Source organism: Ostrea edulis, chromosome 6 (assembly GCF_947568905.1).
Source record: "Ostrea edulis chromosome 6, xbOstEdul1.1, whole genome shotgun sequence".
In the NCBI taxonomy this organism is placed as follows: domain Eukaryota; kingdom Metazoa; phylum Mollusca; class Bivalvia; order Ostreida; family Ostreidae; genus Ostrea; species Ostrea edulis.
Genome location: NC_079169.1, coordinates 38039509 through 38062084, shown reverse-complemented (window position 1 = coordinate 38062084; position 22576 = coordinate 38039509). Strand labels below are relative to the sequence as shown.

The window sequence follows — 22576 nt, the reverse complement described above, 5'->3', positions numbered from 1 at the left end:
ATTACACTGTTCAGTAATACTTACAGACTGAGGGAATCTATTACACTGTTTTGTAATACTTACAGACTGAGGGAATCTATTACACTGTTCAGTAATACTTACAGACTGAGGGAATATGTTACACTGTAATACTTACAGACTGAGGGAATCTATTACACTGTTTTGTAATACTTACAGACTGAGGGAATATGTTAGACTGTTCTGTAATACTTACAGACTGAGGGAATCTATTACACTGTTCTGTAATACTTACAGACTGAGGGAACCTATTACACTGTTTTGTAATACTTACAGACTGAGGGAATCTATTACACTGTTCTCTAATACTTACAGACTGAGAGAATCTATTACACTGTTCTGTAATACTTACAGACTGAGGGAATCCATTACACTGTTCTGTAATACTTACAGACTGAGGGAACCTATTACACTGTTCTGTAATACTTACAGACTGAGGGAATATGTTACACTGTAATACTTACAGACTGAGGGAACCTATTACACTGTTCAGTAATACTTACAGACTGAGGGAATCTATTACACTGTTCTGTAATACTTACAGACTGAGGGAATATGTTACACTGTAATACTTACAGACTGAGGGAACCTATTACACTGTTCTGTAATACTTATAGACTGAGGGAATATGTTAGACTGTTCTGTAATACTTACAGACTGAGGGAATCTATTACACTGTTCTGTAATACTTACAGACTGAGGGAACCTATTACACTGTTCTGTAATACTTACAGACTGAGGGAATCTATTACACTGTTTTGTAATACTTACAGACTGAGGGAACCTATTACACTGTTCTGTAATACTTACAGACTGAGGGAATATGTTACACTGTAATACTTACAGACTGAGGGAATATGTTACACTGTTCTGTAATACTTACAGACACTGCTGATGGATTTGATAAAATGGAGGTCGCTTTTCAGCTTCCCACTCCCAGCACTTTTTCATCAAGCCATACACTTCTTCGTGACACCCGTCTGGCTTCTCAAGTCGACCTCCTTTCTCCAGGTAGAAGAACGTTATTGTCTTTAATTCTTCCTTCTCTACAGAACACAGTCTGGGGACTTCTCCTTGACTGAAACACTCCCACATCACCACACCAAAACTCCACACATCCGTCTTGGAGGAGTACTTCGTTTTCCCTATGACTTCTGGAGCACACCTTAACAAGGAAATAAGACAAACATTTCACGATATCAAAATACAGTGGTTTCTTCAATTTTCTCACATATCAAATGTGAAATTTGTCCGACCAAACCACAAAGGAATATCTATAATACAAAAAAAATTGTCTTCATATTAAAAGACTATTAACAGTTTGTTTATAGGAAGACATTTTTTTAAATTATAGATATCTAAAACGTTGTATGTCTGAGGACCATCAAATACTTTTGTTAATACATGATTTTATGGTCAGCTAGTAAATGTTCTATTCTAAGACGAAAAAAAAAAATGTATTTCATCATTTCTTCAACAAAAATGGAGAATGGAAATATTCATATCTAGTGATCAGTCATCCAAAAAATTACTTTTTAACCACCACTCTGATTCCAAGCACAAGTACTCTGAAGTTGAAATAAAAAATATGCTGGAGTTCCTCATTGACAATATCTTTGTAATCTTTGGTGATCAGGTCTTCCAACAGTCTATTGGAATAGATGTGGGCACAAATTGTGCTCCTTTTTAGCTGACCTATTTTTATAATCTTATGAAGCAGAATTTATTTAAACACTTCCATGTGAGAAGAAAAAATCTCTTGATGTGGCCTTCAATGCAACATTTAGATATATCTACAACATTTTATCTATTAACAATTATAATAATTTTCATTCATATGTCGATTCGATATATCCCTGTGAACTCAAAACAAGAGTCCCACAGGCCTTGTTGGTCACCTGAGTACTAGTTTAAAATATCACTAGTATGAAATCTAGAAAAAATTTCCTGTTCTGAATATCTAAGCTAAATTCTAATTCAGCAACAGTATAAAACAAGTTGTGTTCTTAAAACTTCAATGCCCTCAAAAGAGCATATGTACACTGATGAAAGGCTTTACAATAATATGATATATGCATTAACATTAAACAATATGACTAATTTGGACCCATCCTAGAATCAAAACCCTGAGGTTGCGAAATTCACCATTGATTTGTACACCGATCCTTTTCTGCTATTCCTAAATATGCATTTAAATTTTATACAGTATCAACAAACTTAAAGAAGTCCTTCAAATTATTATAATAATTTTGGCACCACCCTGAAACCAAACCCTTATCCCTAGGATCATGAAATTTACAATTTTGGTAAAGGACTACCTACTACTAAATATCCATTTAGTTTCAATATATTATCAATAGCATCAAAGCAGATATCATTTATATGTTTTGCACAAATACACTATATATACCAAGTTTGGCCCTGTCCTAGAGTCATCAGCTTTTTGAGAAATGGCCAATATTTGACAGTTTTTTCCCCACCCCTAAGGCCACGGGGGAGCAGGAGTCCTGAAATTTACAATTCATGTTCCCCTTGTCCCAAAGATGCTTCTTACCAAATTTGAAAAGAATTGGAATGGTAGTTTTCAAGAAGTTAAAATTTCTATTGTTTACACATTAAAACTGACCATTTTGGCCCCACCCCGATACCAAAACCCCTACCCCTGGGATCATCAAATTTACAATTTTTAGTTAGTGAAAGACAACCTGCTCTTTCTAAATATCCATTCAGTTTCAATTTGGTATCAATAGCACTAAAGAAGTTGCACATTAACACCATATACCAAGTTTAGCCCTACCCTGGGGTCAGAACCCCTACCCCTGGGATCAGAAATTATAATTGTGGTAGAGGCCTTCCTGCTCTACATCACTATGCATTTAGTTTTCTTACACATGTGCGGTTGTAGAGAAGAAGATTTTTGAAAATTGATCAATTTTGGGCAATTTTTGCCCCGCCCCTAGGAGTCCTGAAATTTACAATTTATGTTCCCTATGTCCTAAAGATGCTTCATACCAAATTGAAAAGAAATGGAATAGTAATTATCAAGAAATTAAATTGTTCAATTGTCAATGCAGGGTGGATGACTACCAATTGCAATAGGTCACTTTAGTTTACGCAGGTGACTTAATAAAAGACACCACAGAGTCGTCTACTTCTGGTTCATACAAAGATATTTGATTGAAAATAGATATTAAAGGACACATGACACAAAAAATCATTTGTCTGTAATCATTGTCTTTATAATCCTTAAGTCAGATTCTCACAATGAATCTGTTAAACACGCATCCGTTTCACAGCTAAAGCTGTAACACTGTACTGATAAGCAGCCTGACCTCAATATGCATATTCTAAACCCCAGAGATCGAAAACAGTCGGGGTGACGTCAGAGATGAGCTACAGCACAGAGATGCTAAATGCTTCTACAGAAGAGATACTATAAATCTTTCTTATCACTGATCAAAGACAAACAGTTTCCCTAATTACCAGTAATGGGTTAAATGCTAAGTCATAAACAAAGAACATGCACACTCATATTTCTTTGTATCTTAAGAGTTATTCATATAGTTTGTAAGGATGCCGTATTGTGATGTTTATAATTGTTCAACCTCTTCAAAAGTGGACAAAAATGTGCCATTTTTTCGCTTCCCAAAAGATGCAGGTCTTCAAAAAGCATGGGTACATTACTGTCGAAGAAGAGACCTTACATTAACCAAATGCAGTAAAATATGTGAGAAACACTTTACGCCAGATCAGTATTCTCGTTATCCACCCCGTTTAGCTGAGTTAGGTTATCCTAATGCTCGTGCTCAGTTAAAAGATGATGCTGTACCCGATGTTGAGTGGCCTACCCAAGGTGAATGTTCAACTTCATCAAATACTGAGAAAAAACCATCTGGGTATGGTGCATATAGAAAGCGACAAATACTTCAGGTAAAAAAAAAACTTCTTTTTTTTTTTTACAATATGATTACATATGTGCTGCAAGTTAACTGCTTTTTACTATTCGTATTTTGTATCAGGATTCAAATTTAAATTTGGGGAGGGGGGTGCAAAGCTAGAGAAAATTGTTACCAAAAGAAAACAAAGATCAATTTTTATAATCCCTGTGTTATGGTAGGTTTCTTACATTATTTATATGTGACATACATTTTTATAGATAAGGGGTTCAGAATGCCATGATGTCAATTCATTAGACATGTACAGAATTTTTGTTGATTTTTTTTCAATATATACATGATATACATACTGGTACATATTTATATATGTTTAGCAATTTAGAACTTGAGGGGGGGGGATGATCAACAATCAACAACCTAAATCTGCTGCAAATGTGAATATCAAAGTTTAAAGTTTATTACATGATTTTCAAGAATATTTTACTGCAATTGAATTTTTGTTATTTCTTAAATGACTTTGTATATATTTAAAAACAGGTATTAAAAGAGGCTATGATAGAAAGTGATGATACTGATCTCAGTGATCATAATGTTGCAGAAGAAAGTGTAAATATAGATGCAGATGTTTCTGAAACTCAAGCAGTAACCCCTTCATCTTTGAGTAATGTTTCTGCAGAATTTGAGCCATCAACAGTTGATAAAGCCATCCAGGTGTTTATTCCTGACAATAAAGTCAAAACAAAAACAAGAAGAATACAAACAGGAAAGTCAAAAATAGGTTTCAAGACAGTTGATGCTGAAGTTCAGTGCAGTGAAATTCAATACTGTGTTAAGTGTGGTCACACTGGTCTAGAAGACAATACAAATAATGCAGAAAGTCAAAATTATAGGGTCTAATTTCTTCTGGAGCAAGGGAAAATCCTTCTGATAAGTCTTCAGCCATTGTATTGAATACGTTACGTTACGGTGGGAATTTGCAAGAAGCTCACCTCTGACGTATATAACACACACGTGACTCTTATCTCATTAACTGTCAGCACTGCTCCGAGAACTGCTTTGGCTGGTGTTTACAGATTACTATTTCCAGCTGTGCCTTGTTATCAGATGCTTGTTTAACAGATTCAGTGTGAGAATCTGACTTAAGGATTATAAAGACAATGATTACAGACAAATAATTTTTTGTGTCATGTGTCCTTTAACGGTAAACTAACAACTCAACTTTATGATAAATAGGATGATTTCATCTTCTCCATCGTCAACTTCCCATATCTATGTAGCAATATTCCATTATCACCTGCGTTCGATACGCAAGAACTTGTTCTGCATATGATCAGTTTTTAAATTGATGCATGCTACTGACAAACAAGTTGATGGTGCAGGGTTTCCAACAGTCTCGTTTACAGTCAGCACACTGATTTTGACTATGGATAACTCTGTTTACCTGATCAAGATATAGGGTTCACGGTGGGTGTGACCAGTCGACAGGGGATGCTTACTCCTCCAAGGCATTTGATCCCACCTCTAGTATATCCAAGGGTCACTCTCTATTTTGTATTGCGTATAGGAGTTATGAGATTGATCACTGTTCATTATCTTCACCTTTCTTTGAGAACTTGATTCCAAGGTCCAACCACAAAAACAATGAACACTGGTATTCAATGAAAATATATATTTTTAGCATGACTTGAGAAGATGTAATTCATTATGGAGTTTCATCATCCCCCCCCCCCCCCCCCCCCCCCGAGATTTAGCAGACTGTTTATACAACTAAATCAGATAAACAAGTAGAAATGCTTTCATTCCTTAAAGACATATAATGCCATCAACTCATTATCATGTTCATGTTTTTCATTTCCAAGATAACACATCGTATAAGGGCTTTATTTCACAATAATCCAATTCTAGCTTTCTTTGTGAGTTGAGTATTTTTGAGTCACAAACAATTACATTGCGATAAAATTTACACCAACTGTGTACCATATCTTACAAGATAAGAATATTCCGTGAGTAGAAACTAAAGTAATACTAATTATCTTAAACCCTGGCTAGGTATTATCACTCTTTTCACGCACCTGTTAACTTTTTATAACAGTAATGTCTGTTCTGTACAAATTAAAATCTGTTAATTAATTGTAACTCTAGAATTCGACTTGGAGAATCGCAAACAAAGAACTACACAAATAAAAAATAACAGTGTTTTGGAGGTATTTTCCCAAAATTTGTGATACATTAAAAAAAAAAAAAACAACAAAAAGTACTGTAAATTCCTAAATATATGCGAGGAATTTATTATCACGTAATTTTGCGAGAAACATCACTCACGAAAAAAATTTCTTGCTTTTATTTTTATATTGCTAAAATACATGCAAAAACACCTGATCAACTGAGCACTCACAATTTTTTTTCTCGTGATTTGACATCCATGAGTCATTTTGCGATAATAAGTGCTAGTGTAAAATAATGAATCTACAGTATATGGTATACAGTGAAACCTGTCTAATCCAAAATGCACCAGGAGATAATTTCTTTGTTAGAATACACAGTCTGTTGGAATAAACAGTGTAAAAAATATGGAACTGGGAATGAAAATAAGGTTCAGAATGCCCAGTGAAGCAGATTACACAGGGCTCAGATTAGGCAGTTTTCACTGTTAGGTAATAAAAATATCCTTTTACCATTGTAAAGGTATGACCTCCTGCCCTTTCCTCGTGTAATAGTCTTTGTCTGACGTCATCAGTTTGGAGAGTCCGAAATCTGCAATTTTAGCAGTGTAATCCTTTGTAAGAAGAATGTTTCTTGCTGCCAAGTCACAATGGAATACTTTCATATCGGTCAGATACTCCATGCCCTTAAAATGAAGTTAGCCAAAGATCAGTCAACAGTCATCTCAAGCTAGCCCAGCATTGGTCGATTGTTTTTATTATTTATGAAAAACGAATGTCTCCCCAGCTTCTCAAATCATAAGTGCTCCAAATGAAACCTCCTCCCCTTAATGTACAGCATGGTATGGGGGAGAAAGCATGAGCAGGAACATAGACATTATGAACTTCCATAAGTCACATAGGAGAAGTGTTCACAAACTATTTTACACCCTCCACCCCTCAGATCCAAGATAACTTTAAGGAAAGCAATTGGATCCTCCTGTCCCTACAATATGCACATCTGCAAATGGCATTGAATTATTGTACAAAGTTTCAAATCTATCCGATAAGCCATATAGGAGAAGTGTTCACAAGCTATTTTACATCCTCAACCCCTCTTAGATCCACTATAACTTTTAGAAAAATAAATGGATCCTATCGTCCCACAAAGATGCACATCTAAAAATGACAATGAAGCATTGTACAAAGTTTCAAGTCTATCTGATAACCCATATAGGAGGAGAAGTGTTCACAAACTATTTTACATCCTTCATCCCTCTTAGATCCACTATAACCTTTAGGAAAACAATTGGATCCTCCTGTCCTACAATATGCATATCTACAAATGGCAATGAAGCATAGTCTATGAACAAAAAACAAGAGACCCATGGGCCACATCGCTCACCTGAGTCACCTTGGCTCATATTTAAAGATATTTAAAGATTTTTCCTATATATTCGCATGTAAAACTGAGATCCCTATTATGGCCCCAACCTACTCCCGGGGGTCATGATTTTTTCAAAATTGAATCTGGACTATGTCAGGAAGCTTTCATGTGAATGTAAAGTTTTCTGGCCCAGTGATTTTTCATCAGATTTTTAATGATTTTACTTATATATTTGCATGTAATGATCCCCTATTGTGGCCCCATCCTATCCTCGGGGGCCATGATTTTAACAAACTTCAATCTGCACTATGTTAGGAAGCTTTTGTGTAAATTTCCACTTTCTTGGCTCAATAGTTTTTGAGAAGAAGATTTTTAAAGATTTTTCCTATATATTTCTATGTAAAACTTTGATCCCCCCTTGTGGCCCCATCCTGCCCCCGAGGGCCATGATTTTAATAAACTTAAATCTGCACTATGTCAGGAAGCTTTCATGTAAATCTCAGCTTTTCTGGCTCAGTGGTTCTTGAGAAGAAGATTTTTAAAGATTTTCCCTATATTTTTGTATGTTAAACTTTGATCCCCTATTGTGGCCCCATCCAAACCCCGGAGGCCATGATTTGAAAAAACTTGAATCTGCACTATGCCAGGAAGCTTTCATGTAAATTTCAGCTTTTCTGGCCCAGTGGTTCTTGAGAAGAAGATTTTTAAATGACCCCATCCTATTTTTGTGATTATGTCCCCTTTGAAAAGGACACAGCCCTTCATTTGATCAAATTTGAAAGCCCTTCACCCAAGGATGCTTTTGGCCAAGTTTAGTTGAAATTGGCCCAGTGGTTCTGGAGAAGAAGTCAAAAACGTAAAAAGTTTACAGACAGACGACGGACAACAGGCAATCAGAAAAGCTCATTTGAGCTTTCAGCTCATGTGATCTAAAAATATGTCTACCCCGAGAGAGGAGAAACATAACCATGGCAGGTCTCTCACCAGTTTCAAACAATCCAGTTGTAGATCAGGATAAAAAAAAACCTCTTGGCATTTTTTTGTACATTTAAGGTAAATTTTGTGTAATGTCATGCCAAAAGATGAGGAAGATTTTCCTCATAAAAAACTTTGTAATCGAATGTTATTGCCACAGTATATCATTGACTCAGATTTTGACCTATGACATAACATATTATGATCTAACAGTAATGATCATACAAACATTTCTAGCTTGTATAATGACACTGTATCCAGACTTAAATACCTGCTCCTAATACTTATATTTTCCCGCGTTTCGTTAGTAATAGCGGGAAAATGTTGTATTGACGGTACAGTATATTGTACAGGTAGAATGGAATGATCCATTATTAGCCAATAGAATGCGAGTTAGAAAAACGGGTTTTCGAGCTGCAATTCAGGTATTCACTTCTAGCCGCCGTTCGTCACGAGATAAACGAAACTTAATGGATAATTAAATCTTATGTTTTCATCCATGCCATGCAAAGGTTAAACATTTACAAATAAGTTGTGAGGTCCGTTCACAAACCCCTGCATCCAGCGGCACTTGGCAACGGACACAGGTTTTCTAGAGTTTTTTGCGATTTTCATCGTTTTATTTCTAGTTTTTTCCTGGCCGGCCCTGATGCTATATAGAGGGGATTTGAGGTATATTTAAAAGTATTGTTATTTATGTATTGCTCATATTCTGTATATGGAGTTGGAAGGTTATCTTAATTTTTGTATATGGGAAAACGCCTTGTTTTTCTGCGAATTGTGTATTTAGAATACAATAAATTACGGGCATCCAGCAATCACGGCTGGCTGTCAAGCAATGTATGTTAGTGTTATGTTTTTGGTGTTAAAATGTAGTATAGTTAATACATCGTAAATATTTCTAGCTTGTATGGTGACACCGTATCCATGCAGACTTAAATACCTGCTCCTAATACATTGTAAATATTTCTAGCTTGTATGGTGACACCGTATCCAGACTTAAATACCTGCTCCTAATACATTGTAAATATTTCTAGCTTGTATGGTGACACTGTATCCAGACTTAAATACCTGCTCCTTATACATTGTAAATATTTCTAGCTTGTATGGTGACACTGTATCCAGACTTAAATACCTGCTCCTAATACATTGTAAATATTTCTAGCTTGTATGGTGACACCGTATCCAGACTTTATTGCCTGCTCCTCATTGTAAATGTTTTGTTTGTACGGTGACACCGTATCGAGACTTGATTGCCTGCTCCTCATTGTAAATGTTTTGTTTGTATGGTGACACCATATCGAGACTTGATTGCCTGCTCCTCATTGTAAATGTTTTGTTTGATGTCACTGTGTAAATGTTTTGTTTGTATGGTGACACCGTATCCAGGCTTGATTGCCTGCTCCTCATTGTAAATGTTTTGTTTGTATGGTGACACCGTATCGAGACTTGATTGCCTGCTCCTCATTGTAAATGTTTTGTTTGATGTCACTGTGTAAATGTTTTGTTTGATGTCGCTGTGTAAATGTTTTGTCTGATGTCGCTGTGTAAATGTTTTGTCTGATGTCGCTGTGTAAATGTTTTGTCTGATGTCGCTGTGTAAATGTTTTGTGTGATGTCGCTGTGTAAATGTTTTGTTTGATGTCGCTGTGTAAATGTTTTGTTTGATGTCGCTGTGTATTTGTTTGATGTCGCTGTGTAAATGTTTTGTTTGATGTCGCTGTGTAAATGTTTTGTCTGATGTCGCTGTGTAAATGTTTTGTTCGATGTCGCTGTGTAAATGTTTTGTTCGATGTCGCTGTGTAAATGTTTTGTTCGATGTCACTGTGTAAATGTTTTGTCTGATGTCACTGTGTAAATGTTTTGTCTGATGTCACTGTGTAAATGTTTTGTTTGATGTCGCTGTGTAAATGTTTTGTTTGATGTCGCTGTGTAAATGTTTTGTTCGATGTCGCTGTGTAAATGTTTTGTTTGATGTCACTGTGTAAATGTTTTGTTTGATGTCACTGTGTAAATGTTTTGTTTGATGTCACTGTGTAAATGTTCTCTGTATCTACTGTGGAATCATTTTTGTTTGTGAAGGCTCAATGTTCGTAGATTTCGTGGATATACCTTTTACCCATGAATTTAAATCCCCACGAACCAGTGATTCTTTGCAATATCTGCTATAGTAATATGATTTATATTTTCCAAATGACATTAACCCTTGAAATTCCATCCTCACGAACTAATAAATATTTGGTTACCCGCGAACACTGGCCCGCTCGAACTTTAATGATTCCACAGGATTTACAATATCGGACTATAAGTGTACACAGTGCTCCAAGGTTGAATAAAGTATTCTATGACTTTATCTGACATAAACTTGATCCATTATTAAGTATTAAGTAGCGAAATTTTTATGATCATGGTTAAAGTTGAGGACCAGACAGGCAGACCAAAAACAGTATGCACCCCCAGCACTCGGTCTCTTCTATCTCCAGAAATGCAGTAAAACATGCTTATAGTGAAGTGCCAAGGACAAACAATTTTGATTTGTTAATAATTTATTTTGTAGCAAGCTATTTCATTGGCTGGAGCACATTGAAAAAAAATTATTTTATGTTGCATAACATAACTTGGTATGGAGACATGCACCCTTGACAACCCAAGACAGCACTACTTTTTTAATTTTTATATATCACAACACTGTTAAGTTGTAGGCCCTTTATGAAATAGAAAATCAACAAAATAAAAAGTAAATTCATTATATCTATTATTAAAGTATATGTTTCAAAACTACAGGGAGTAAATATCACTGCAAGTGTGAATTCATTATAAGTGTGTTTGTTGTGTGTTTTACTGTAAGTGCGAGTTCATTATAAGTGTGTTTGTTGTGTGTTTTACTGTAAATGTGAATTCATTATAAGTGTGTCTGCTGTAACCATGTTTTACTGTAAATGTGAATTCATTATAAGTGTGTCTGCTGTAACCATGTTTTACTGAAAGTGTGAGTTCATTATAAGTGTGTTTGTTGTGTGTTTTACTGTAAGTGTGAATTCATTATAAGTGTGTCTGCTGTAACCATGTTTTACTGTAAGTGTGAGGTCATTATAAGTGTGTTTGTTGTGTGTTTTACTGTAAGTGTGAATTCATTATAAGTGTGTCTGCTGTAACCATGTTTTACTGAAAGTGTGAGTTCATTATAAGTGTGTCTGCTGTAACCATGCTTTACTGTAAGTGTGAATTCATTATAAGTGTGTTTGTTGTGTGTTTTACTGTAAGTGTGAATTCATTATAAGTGTGTCTGCTGTAACCATGTTTTACTGAAAGTGTGAGTTCATTATAAGTGTGTCTGCTGTAACCATGCTTTACTGTAAACGTGAATTCATTATAAGTGTGTCTGCTGTAACCATGTTTTACTGTAAGTGTGAGGTCATTATAAGTGTGTTTGTTGTGTGTTTTACTGTAAGTGTGAATTCATTATAAGTGTGTCTGCTGTAACCATGTTTTACTGAAAGTGTGAGTTCATTATAAGTGTGTCTGCTGTAACCATGTTTTACTGAAAGTGTGAATTCATTATAAGTGTGTTTGTTGTGTGTTTTACTGTAAACGTGAATTCATTATAAGTGTGTCTGCTGTAACCATGTTTTACTGAAAGTGTGAGTTCATTATAAGTGTGTCTGCTGTAACCATGTTTTACTGAAAGTGTGAATTCATTATAAGTGTGTTTGTTGTGTGTTTTACTGTAAGTGTGAATTCATTATAAGTGTGTCTGCTGTAACCATGTTTTACTGTAAGTGTGAATTCATTATAAGTGTGTTTGTTGTGTGTTTTACTGTAAGTGTGAATTCATTATAAGTGTGTCTGCTGTAACCATGTTTTACTGAAAGTGTGAATTCATTATAAGTGTGTTTGTTGTGTGTTTTACTGTAAGTGTGAATTCATTATAAGTGTGTCTGCTGTAACCATGTTTTACTGAAAGTGTGAATTCATTATAAGTGTGTTTGTTGTGTGTTTTACTGTAAAGTGCGAGTTCATTATAAGTGTGTTTGCTGTAATCATGTTTTACTTAACATGGTTAAGCTACTCAGCTGGAAGCATACTAGTGAAAGGCACGTGCATTTAACTACAGACATCATACTGCCTTGTTAATATTCGTAAAATCTACCTTGGTGATATCTATCACTATGGCAATCAGTCTGGAATCTGGTACCCAGCTCTTCTTAGCCCTAGTTTGTTCCAGATAGCTTCTCAGAGAACCATTCTCCACATACTCCATGATCATCATTAGATCTGTTCAAATTTACGTTCAAAAACTTTTATTGCACTGACACACTAACAAATTAAAAAGTTTTACATATCTAATTTCCTTGATGTATTCAATCTAATCAAAATTAGATCTTTTGATCCACTCACCTAAGATCTAATTTCAATTAAAGATGTGATGGTAACTTATCAATCATAAATAGGTATGTGGATCTCTACAATTTTACAAGAGGTGCTATCCTATCTAATTCATTTATTGTGTAACAGGAAGGGATCTAATGGAATTTCAGTCAGGTGCTAAATCAATGAGCTTTGTGGACATCTTGTCACCAGCTGACCACAGTAACAGTCAAACCTCGTTATCTCAAACTTGATGGGACTGAGAAAAAACTTCAAAATATCCATGGGTTTGAGATATCGAGGGTAAAATACTTAAAGAATATGTGGTTAGGACTTCCAAATCACTTTGACATATCCATGGTATTCAAGATATTGACGTTCTCGATACCAATTAAAGTTCAACTGTACCTCCCTTCTTAAAGGGAATTAAGGCAACCCTAATCACATTGTTGCTTTTATGAATAAAGTATTACTTACTGATATTGTAAATGACAGTCTTTAACAACAAAAATCCTTGCTTAACGATTAAATCATATTAATCTATCTTATATTTCAAATAACCCCCGCTAAGAGAGCGGCCATTGAAATTTAATTCATGATGTCACACTGTCGGTTCCGGTTTATTTCATCTGCAGCACTGTAAACATGACAAGTCACAAACAGTTAAGTTTGGAGACATATAGATTTGAGCCCGTTCTTTTGCAAGAAGAAATTAAGAAAAGAAAACATTCAGTCGAGTTGCAGACCAGGCAGATGGTACACATTTCTTCATACAAATGTCTAGAACCTCAACTTGTCACTACACAAATGATGGCTCCACAGTTTACATAGTCTTTTCTTTTCAGATGACTTGGTTGGGTCATGAATTTCGAAAAAACTTTTTTCACATCTTTTCTTCGCATTAATGCAATTAACTGCTTGACAGGAAGGCATCAACTTATCTATTCGTAAAATCAATCACATGCACATCTTTGATGATCTTAAGATCTCATCAAAACTGGAACAGACGGTGTGACGTCAAAGTTATTGATTTTTGTGGTCTTGAATACAAGAGTTCCACATCATGGCAGCCTCTATAGATGGAGGGAATTTCAATTTTTAACGTTTTCAAAATTAGTACTGAAGCTTATCTAGGCCATATATCAACAGAATAGTATGACAAATTTTTATCATATAATTAATTCTATCATTTATAATGTAAATGTTTTTGGGGTTGCCTTCCCTTTTAAAGACCCAATAAGAACACAACCCAGGACCTTTACCCACCTGTCAGTTCCCTGGACTGCTCTATTATAGTCAGATATATCACCACTCAGCCATCTGGTGACTAACCCAGCTGACCACCACAATTGTATAGGGTTTTACTTCCTAGTGTAACAGGACAAAATAAGCAAACCAGAAACCAGACTGGGATTCGAACTGGAGGGGGGACTGAATCTCTAATCAGGTGATCTACCGGCTGAGCTACATTCCTCCATCCTTAAATGTCTTCACATCTTGAAGACATCAATCTTTATCCCCTAGCAGGCATTTTACCTGTCAGTTCCAGGAGCTGATCTACAGCACCAAATGTAACATGAAGGGAGAAAATGCAATGGACCAGACCAGGATTTGAACTGAGCCCTCTCAATCTCTAGTCAGGTGGTCTACCAACTGAACTATCTGCAGGCCACAGGCAATCAAACACTAGCAATAATATCTTATTTCTGATTTGATTGATTAGAACATATTCTATTGTATAAGTGCATATTATACAAATATTTTGAACTCAGGTTCTTTAAACTTACAGGGTTCTCATCTTATTTCTACTGGGACATCATTACCTTAATTGATAAGTGAATTTCAATAAAAGTTTGAACAATATCATTGACTCTGAATGTTGAATTTTTGATTGTTATTTTTGATGTGTAAGTGCCATTATGATCACCTCACACACCCAGTAAACTAGACAGTGATTCCTTACATTTATAGTCGAAATGAAAAAATAAAATCGACATATCAAAATTACTGCCTAACAGAAATTGAAATACATGTCATTCCATGTTAATATCTTTAGTCCCCGCCCACTGAATTTCCATTTTGCATGCACTAGAAGAAATCATAAGTTGTGGGGAAATGAACACAGCGAAGCTTCAAACGGTTATCACAGAAATGTAAATACAATATGATAAATACAATGCTATTTGATATGTTGGAAATAATGGAGAAAAAATACGAGATCCACGCTGCCATAAAATGGTAAAGAGGATTTTTGGTCCAGTGGGAGTGCTGGTTTCTGTGTTAGATACAACATAGTTACAAATTTAACCTGGATTTTTTTAGTAAATCCGTAAAACTTGACGATATAAGGATGTTCCCATGTTAGATACAACATAAATAGGTACAAATTTAACCTGGTTTTTTGGTAAATCCGTAGAACTTGACGATATGAGGATGTTCCAATGTTCCCAATACATCTACTTCCTTCACCATCTCCATCTCAATTTTCTTGGAATGTGGATTTTTGAAGACTTTGACAGCAATCTTTATGCTTTCCTTTCCCTTTGGTGAATATTCGCCCTGTTTTACATATCCAAAGTGTCCCTGCACAAGAATGATTTACCTCCATGATAATTTTTTAGCAGCTGTAATGTTTTCAAACATCAGAAATGGAAGTCAGCAATTTGTTTATAGCTGAAGCTCGGTAAAGCTTCCTGTTTGTAAATACTACGACATAAGTAAGAAAAAGTAAGTAATTTTTATTTAGACATTAGACCAGACCTTCCCAATTTTTAAGAAAGGGGAACGTCTTTAGTTCAACAACCTAAATTTTACAACAGGGGAAAATCTCTAGTTCAACAACCCAAATTTTAAGATGGGGGAACATCTCTAGTTCGATGTCCCAGTTTTTATCTTTTTTTTAAATCAGGAAGCTACAAAATTGCAGCAGTTTCCATAGAGAGCCATATTATGATCAGTTCAACATTTCAGAGTGCAAACATAATATTGATATACAATTGTATGTAGGAATACAGGCAGAAAATAGACCAGAAAATGCCAGATGTCATCAAAATAATCATTTATCACTGTACAGCAGCCAATCTTTATCTTCAGTTCAATGTTTATGTGTGACATCTGCTTTAGCTGTTAAAGTCAAGTAAATCGAAATGTGTTTATGAGCTCGACAGAAAATTCATTTTGATTATTTTAGTGTGCAAACAACCAGTCATGCAGTTCAAACTTTCAGTTGTAAATCAAATCAAATATTGATAAAAAACAAATATTTTGCTTTGTGTTTTCAAGAAAATTTGTCATAAAGTTTGAAAATCAAATTACACGACATAGAATTTTAGGTTTTTCTTAAAAACACATTTTTCCGTGGTCGGCAAAAATGCACTTCAAGATGATATTGCACACTTCCCTACACTGATTTAAAATATTTCAAAAAAATATATGTAAATTCTCTATGGCAAACCCATTGGGATTCATGCGACACAAGTAAACTTTATTCTATTCATTACAAAGTAAAACCATGTAACATCATAATGAAACGCCAGGACGAAGTGATTTTTTTCAGAATATGCATTGGACATTCAAAATTGACAGTCATTCTTACCTACTAAACAGAGAATTTCAGTCTGAATTAATGTACTTAAGACTGTCCATTAACTATATACATCACATTCTTTTAGAATGCAGTGATTTTACACCTGTAAGGGATAGACTTTTTAATTTGGTAATCTGTAATCAATGCAAAAATGTTTTACAAATATTGACAATCGATCATTATATTATACAATATTTACAAGAATGGGATTTTTACAGAAAATAATTGAATACTTTGACAATACAACTTTTGATTTACATGAAATGATCTGTATTTTTACCTGTTTCTGTATTTTTTACTTTTATATCCTTTGGATGGGACGTTAAAGGGTGTCTCATTCAGGGATCACAACCCCATTGGAACGCAAAAGAGTTTCCCTGATTTTTGAAAGAGTATAGGCTCACTGGGGCCATCAGGGAAACTCAAACACTCACAACCAAACATATTTCAATTATTTAACCGCCATGAAATGGCTGAAATATTGCCAAAACGGCTTAAAGCTGCAAATCAATCAATCAAATACCATTTTAGTTTTCCTTTACTAAATAGTTAGACTAAATGATTTCATTGCCAGTTTTAGATTCTTAATGGTGAAATAACTTTCCATTACACCCGATTAATTAAAATTCAATTAGATTTTTACAGCATGGTGTAGAATTAATCAGCTCACATTCTATATGCACTTCTCTGTTGATTTACATAATCTTCATTATTCAAACACAAAGTTGAACCCATCAAGTTTTAGTCAAAATTGCTCCATTTAAAAGAGGGAATAAAAAACCGATAGACGAAAATATATTGTCGCAGTAAACTATTTAACCCGAGATGAGGTCTTCCAATTGCAAATACCATCAACGATTAGCTACACAAAAAAGGTAAGAGAATACCTTGTCTCTGGTTTTTCGTTCCAAAAATTGTGGGCTGGGACAGAAAGATATCTTCGTCTCAACTTCCGTTCGTTATAGGTGGTGAGGTTCAAACGATGAAATTGAACAGCGTGAAGAAATTATTGTGCACCAAATAGCGATGCATTAATTTAATCCAAGAATCATCAGTAGATTTAGAATGACCAGAACAGTGCTGCTCTTTCAATGGGGCTTTTCAGTGAAGTGCAATATTTTTTTCAAAATGTCGCCGGCTGTATTGCCCACTTTGTTCATCTATAATAATCCGTGGTATGACATTTTTAAAAAAAGGGATTCTATGCAATATAATTATGTGTATTCCAATTAAATGAAAGCACTCTAAAATTTAATATTTTATCAGAAATACACCTGAAATACCATTAAAAAACACAAGGAGGGGGGAAAGGGACCTGAAGTACTATACACATGCACCTGTACGTTTACTTGATTAAGATATAAGGCTCACGGCAGGTGTGACCTGTCGACAGGGGATGCTTAATCCTCCTAGGGGCCTGATCCAACCTCTGATGTGTACAGGGCTCCGTGTTTGCCCAGCTCTTAATTTTGTATTCCTTATAGGAGTTATGAAATTGATCACTGTTCGTTATCTTTGCCTTTTTCACATGTGCAAATTTAAGACCATATGACTATTTTTGTAGATTGAATAAATTGCACATATATTATTTTAATGTCAAATGTAGATGCTTACGAAGTTACGTTCGTGGAGATTTTCCAAGAAGATTTGCTTAGAGCTCTAGGAAATGAATTTCAAATTTTAAGTAAGATCATAGACAATTTTAAAGATTGATTGAATATTGTTTATGGTACCTTCACACTCACAGATTTTTCTTACGGATCCTTACGTATTCCACAAATCCATAAAAGTACACGGATTGTTACGATTTAGAGCTTTATAAGAACGTTTTAAGGGTATTTACAGGCAATTTACAGTTTATTACGAGTTCTTGCGATGCATTTACGGCACACATTTACGATCTGTTCCAAGTGAACACGGATAAATACGAGCAATTTACGACATTTTATGGACTTTTTAGGGATTGTTACAAGTATATACGGAAATTTACGATCTAGTTTAGCTTTTACGTGTAAATCACGACCTGTTAACGTGTTGATAACGTGCTGTTATGAATAGTTAGGAGTTAGTTACGATTGTTTACGTTTTTGACTCAAAAGTGTTCGCAATTGACTTTGTATCATCATTCGACAACTGACATTACTTGTAACAGCATGTATGTATATTGTATGCAAGATGTGTAACTTCTTTGATGTTTTGATAACAACTGAAAGAAACTGTCAGATTTTGCGTCTTTTATACCTTTCCTTAATCATAAAGTTTAAGTATGTACTCGTAAAGTAATCGTGTCTATATGTAAAGTGCTCATAATGACTCTGAACAATCCGTAAAGCGATTGTAACCCGACGTAAATGAAATCGTAAATATCACTTAGGCATTTTTAATAATCCGTAAACAACTCGTAAACTATCTGTAACATATCGTAAACTAACCGCAAAGATTTGTAAAAAAAACTTTTTACGAGTGTTTTACGGATTCTTACGAGCAGTTTACGTGTTCTTGCGACCAGTTTACGATACTCACAGATTGTTACAAGTTATTTACGGAAAATGAAATCTGTGGACAATCGTAATTTTTTTTTGGACATGTCAAAAAATTTGCCCCTACTTTCACGGATCCTTACGAGTGTGTGCGAGTTGTGACGAGTTATTAACGGATACCGACAAGTGATTTATGAATGCTTGCGATTAACGAGTCGGAGATCCATAAGGACTCGTGTAAGAAAAATCTGTGAGTGTGAAGGTGGTATTAACATCCCTCTTGAGAATATTTCACTCATATGGAGACATCACCATTGCTCATGAAGGGCTGCAAAATTTAGGCCTATGCTCACCGCTTAAGACCTTTGAGCAGGGAGGGATCTTTATCGTGCCACACCTGCTGTGATATGGGCCTCAGTTTTTGCGGTCTCATCCGAAAGACCACCTCATTTAGTCGCCTATTACGACAAGCAAGGGGTATTGAGGACCTATTCTAACCTGGATCCCCACGGGATAAATTCTAAAGATAAAAGATAAGTAAATATCTGAGGCTTAAGTACAAGTCCTTGTACTTTAAGCAATGAAGAATTGTTTAGTTGTGCCAGTCATCACTCATGTCAATGCTTTCCCCCATTTTTTAAAAACATGAGTTGTTGAAAAAAACTATAAAAAATTAGCATAAACCCAAGAATTATTAAGTTATATGTAGAGTTTTTCAAAAATGTTTCTGTGCTAGAATATCAATGTAGAGACATATTTTGACAAAATGAGCTATTCTAAGAGCAAATGTATATGATATTTTGGAATAGTAAAATACAACCTTGACAAGGTGTTAACTTACTAATGTCTACAGTACATGTATGTAGACATGAATAATTACGCTTTGATTGTTAAAGAGACACAACATACATCTGTGCATAAGTTTATGACTTTTGAGGATAATTTTCAATTTTTTAGGGCTTTTCGACTTTCATCGTAAAGACCTATTGTTTTCGTCTTTTTTTATTATTATTAGGGCTTTTCGACTTTGGTCGAAAAGACCTATTGTTTTTGTGTTTTTTTATTATTATTCTTTTTATTCTCTACAGATTTCTGTCAGCTTTTTCAAGAAAACGGTGGTCAATAAGGAAAAAACTATTTAAGATTCTTGTAGAAAATATTATCGTGTTCTGTAAATAAGCTTTTGGACTTCCGGATCTTTTACTTCGGGTTTCAACAAGGATGGAAAGCGTTTTTGATTGGGACCACATATCTTTGAAAATGAACATCACAATATACCGAAACTTTAGATTTAGATTCATTAGACATTGGTCTACAATTATAGTCATTATGAGCTCAAACTTCCAGCTCCTGTCATTTACGAGATATTAAGGTTCTAAGATTTTTTCAAAGGGGGGTGTCAGTTTGAAAAACTGCAAATAAATTTCAAAAATTACTCAATATCTTCCATATTGTTAACAATGATATTCTGAACAAGTTTGCCAAGTTTCATTGAAATATATTGAGTACTTCCGGTTGTATGAATCTTTGAATTTCCCTATGAGAGTTTCAATGTTAAAAAATTGAAAACACATTATTTATCACCGCTTTATATCTATAAAGAGAGAGAGAGAGAGAGAAAAAGAGAGAGAGAGAGAGAGATTGAGATATTTCTATTTATAATTTATCACGGTTTTATATTTATAAAGAGAGAGAGAGAGTTATTGAGCTATTTATAATTTATCATGGTTTTATATTTATAAAGAGAGAGAGAGAGAGAAATGTGTAAAACTGTAGCAATAATAAAGACAGATGAAATATGGCATGGCAATAGTGTTGCATACATATGACAATAATTACTCATTTAGTCAATGATTGAGAGTAAGAGAGAGAGAGAAAGGGGAGTTAGACTAGCTATGTGTCAGCTTCTGTTTGGGATACCATCTTTACACAAACACTACGTCCACAGAAACCCTAAAGAGAGAGAGGAAGGGGTGTAGACTTCATGTCAGCTTCTGTTTGGGATGCCATCGTTACACAAACACTACGTCCACAGAAACCCTAAAGAGAGAGAGAGGGGGGGGGGGGGGGGGGGGGGTTAGACTTCGTGTCAGCTTCTGTTTGGGATACCACCATTACACAAACACTACAGCCACAGAAACCCTACAGACGGCCCATATTGAGGGGTATCTTGATCATTCTTCATTTGGTTGTACATGTACACAGATCTACTTGGATTTATTCATTCTCTCGAAACACGGATATTTTACCTACTACACCCACAACACCACGAACTGCCAGGACACCAGGAAGTGCCCGGAAACGCCGGGTAATATTATCTTTAGGAAATTATTTATATACGATATATAACAGTTTAATTAGAAGTTTTAAAAAGCAAAGGTTTAGAAATGGGCTAAACCTGTTATCTGCAATACATAAATATGACCAAGTTTGAAGGTTTACAGGAAATAGAAATGTGGTATGCATGTAGGTAGAAACTTTAATTAATTTTTTTTTTGCACAAATCAAGACACTAAGCATAATTTATGATAACCTGAGAAATTTCTTGTGTATATCATAAAAATATACACAACAACCAATCTCTTGGCCAGGTACATTCCAGGTAAATAACATTGACCATGGATAAGCTCCGCCCACATTCAGTGATCCGTTGAGAAACCGGACAGTGTTTTTTGGGGGTCTTTAAATTGTCATAGCTTGTGTATTGACTTATCTCTCTTTCACCATGCATAAAACTTCTTATTTCATCTCCAGGTAGATATATATTTACCCTGAAAGGTTTTCAGATTTTTTTTAAAGGTTTAACCGGTTCTTTTGCACAATGTATTTGGACATTTTATGATATACACATCTAAAGTCTGCCATTTTGTTGTCAAAAAGCCCTTTGTTTTTGTTTTAACGACAAAAAATCTAGTTTAAATTTTTTTAAAAAAAAAATTCTCAATCTCAGAAACATCTGGTGCAAACCTACATAAAATCAACTCCCATCAGTACTTTCAGTACTTTAATTACTCAATTCTTCTAACACATTTATTGAAATTATTTTCTTTTAAATCTTTAGACATGCTCTCACAACTAAACTTTGAAATACTAATTTTCTAGTGTAGAAACCACTCCTCATTAAATTATTCTCATAAAGTGAATTGCCACTGACAAACATTGATCAGTAAAAATATCCAATGACAGTTTCATCCATTGCAGTATAAGTGACAAAGAAGCTCTGCACAGTGTCAATAATCGCACAAAAGCCTGGTTCATTTAGTGATGACTTTTTAATTACACACCTTCCACCAGCCAAGCCCAAATCAATGTTTATTCTAATCTGGTACAAATCTAATTAATATAAAACATATTATCATGGTTTTGTAAACAACATGACTTTGTATGAATTTATAAGTGGCATACTTTTAACCAGCAAATAAAACCATTTTAGTATTTGAAAGTGTTTTTTATCATATATTTGTTATATAAAATAGGATTTCTGCATCTCTGATATGAACACAGACAAGCGCCCTTTATCACACACCATCTATCAGCATCCTTTATTTTACCCTTTATTTCACCCCTTATCATACGTTTCTGGAACACCTCTGTAGTTTTCATTCAGAGTACCTCAGACTTTTTCTGCTTGGAAGCAGACGGTATGATTTTGTAAACAAATGGAGAAAGCTAGAACGTTGGAATCGCTAGCGAGGAGAATTAGAAAACTTAAGGAATTGATCGAG

At 34.8% G+C, this 22576-nt stretch overlaps 2 protein-coding genes and 1 long non-coding RNA gene across 3 annotated transcripts in view; 2 read left to right on the top strand and 1 right to left on the bottom strand.

Moving 5' to 3' along the window:
- Window positions 1-22576, bottom strand: part of LOC125647819 (tyrosine-protein kinase JAK2-like) — a 155013-nt gene that overhangs the window by 7024 nt on the left and 125413 nt on the right. The window contains exons 22-25 of the mRNA XM_056139555.1: window positions 15179-15368; window positions 12568-12692; window positions 6590-6762; window positions 902-1183 (exon numbers count right to left, since the gene is read on the bottom strand). Coding sequence (XP_055995530.1) covers window positions 902-1183; window positions 6590-6762; window positions 12568-12692; window positions 15179-15368 — 770 coding nt within the window. The remainder of the gene's footprint in view (window positions 1-901; window positions 1184-6589; window positions 6763-12567; window positions 12693-15178; window positions 15369-22576) is intronic.
- Window positions 3365-5201, top strand: LOC125647834 (52 kDa repressor of the inhibitor of the protein kinase-like). The gene is made up of 2 exons (XM_048874664.2): window positions 3365-3948; window positions 4452-5201. Exons 1-2 carry the CDS (start codon window positions 3592-3594, stop codon window positions 4809-4811), a joined length of 717 nt encoding a protein of 238 aa, XP_048730621.2. The 5' UTR covers window positions 3365-3591; the 3' UTR covers window positions 4812-5201.
- LOC130046752 (uncharacterized) overlaps window positions 15610-22576 on the top strand; it is a 21445-nt gene continuing 14478 nt past the window's right edge. Inside the window, exon 1 of the long non-coding RNA XR_008795752.1 lies at window positions 15610-22576. This exon is cut by the window's right edge and continues 12569 nt beyond it. This is a non-coding gene — a long non-coding RNA (uncharacterized LOC130046752).

Excerpts from the sequence above, each read along its gene's own strand:
- LOC125647834 (XM_048874664.2), top strand. The coding sequence starts at position 3,592 with ATGCCGTATTGTGATGTTTATAATTGTTCAACCTCTTCAAAAGTGGAC. Across the intron at positions 3,949-4,451 it reads GAAAGCGACAAATACTTCAG|GTATTAAAAGAGGCTATGAT; the intron begins GTAAAAAAAAAA and ends ATTTAAAAACAG.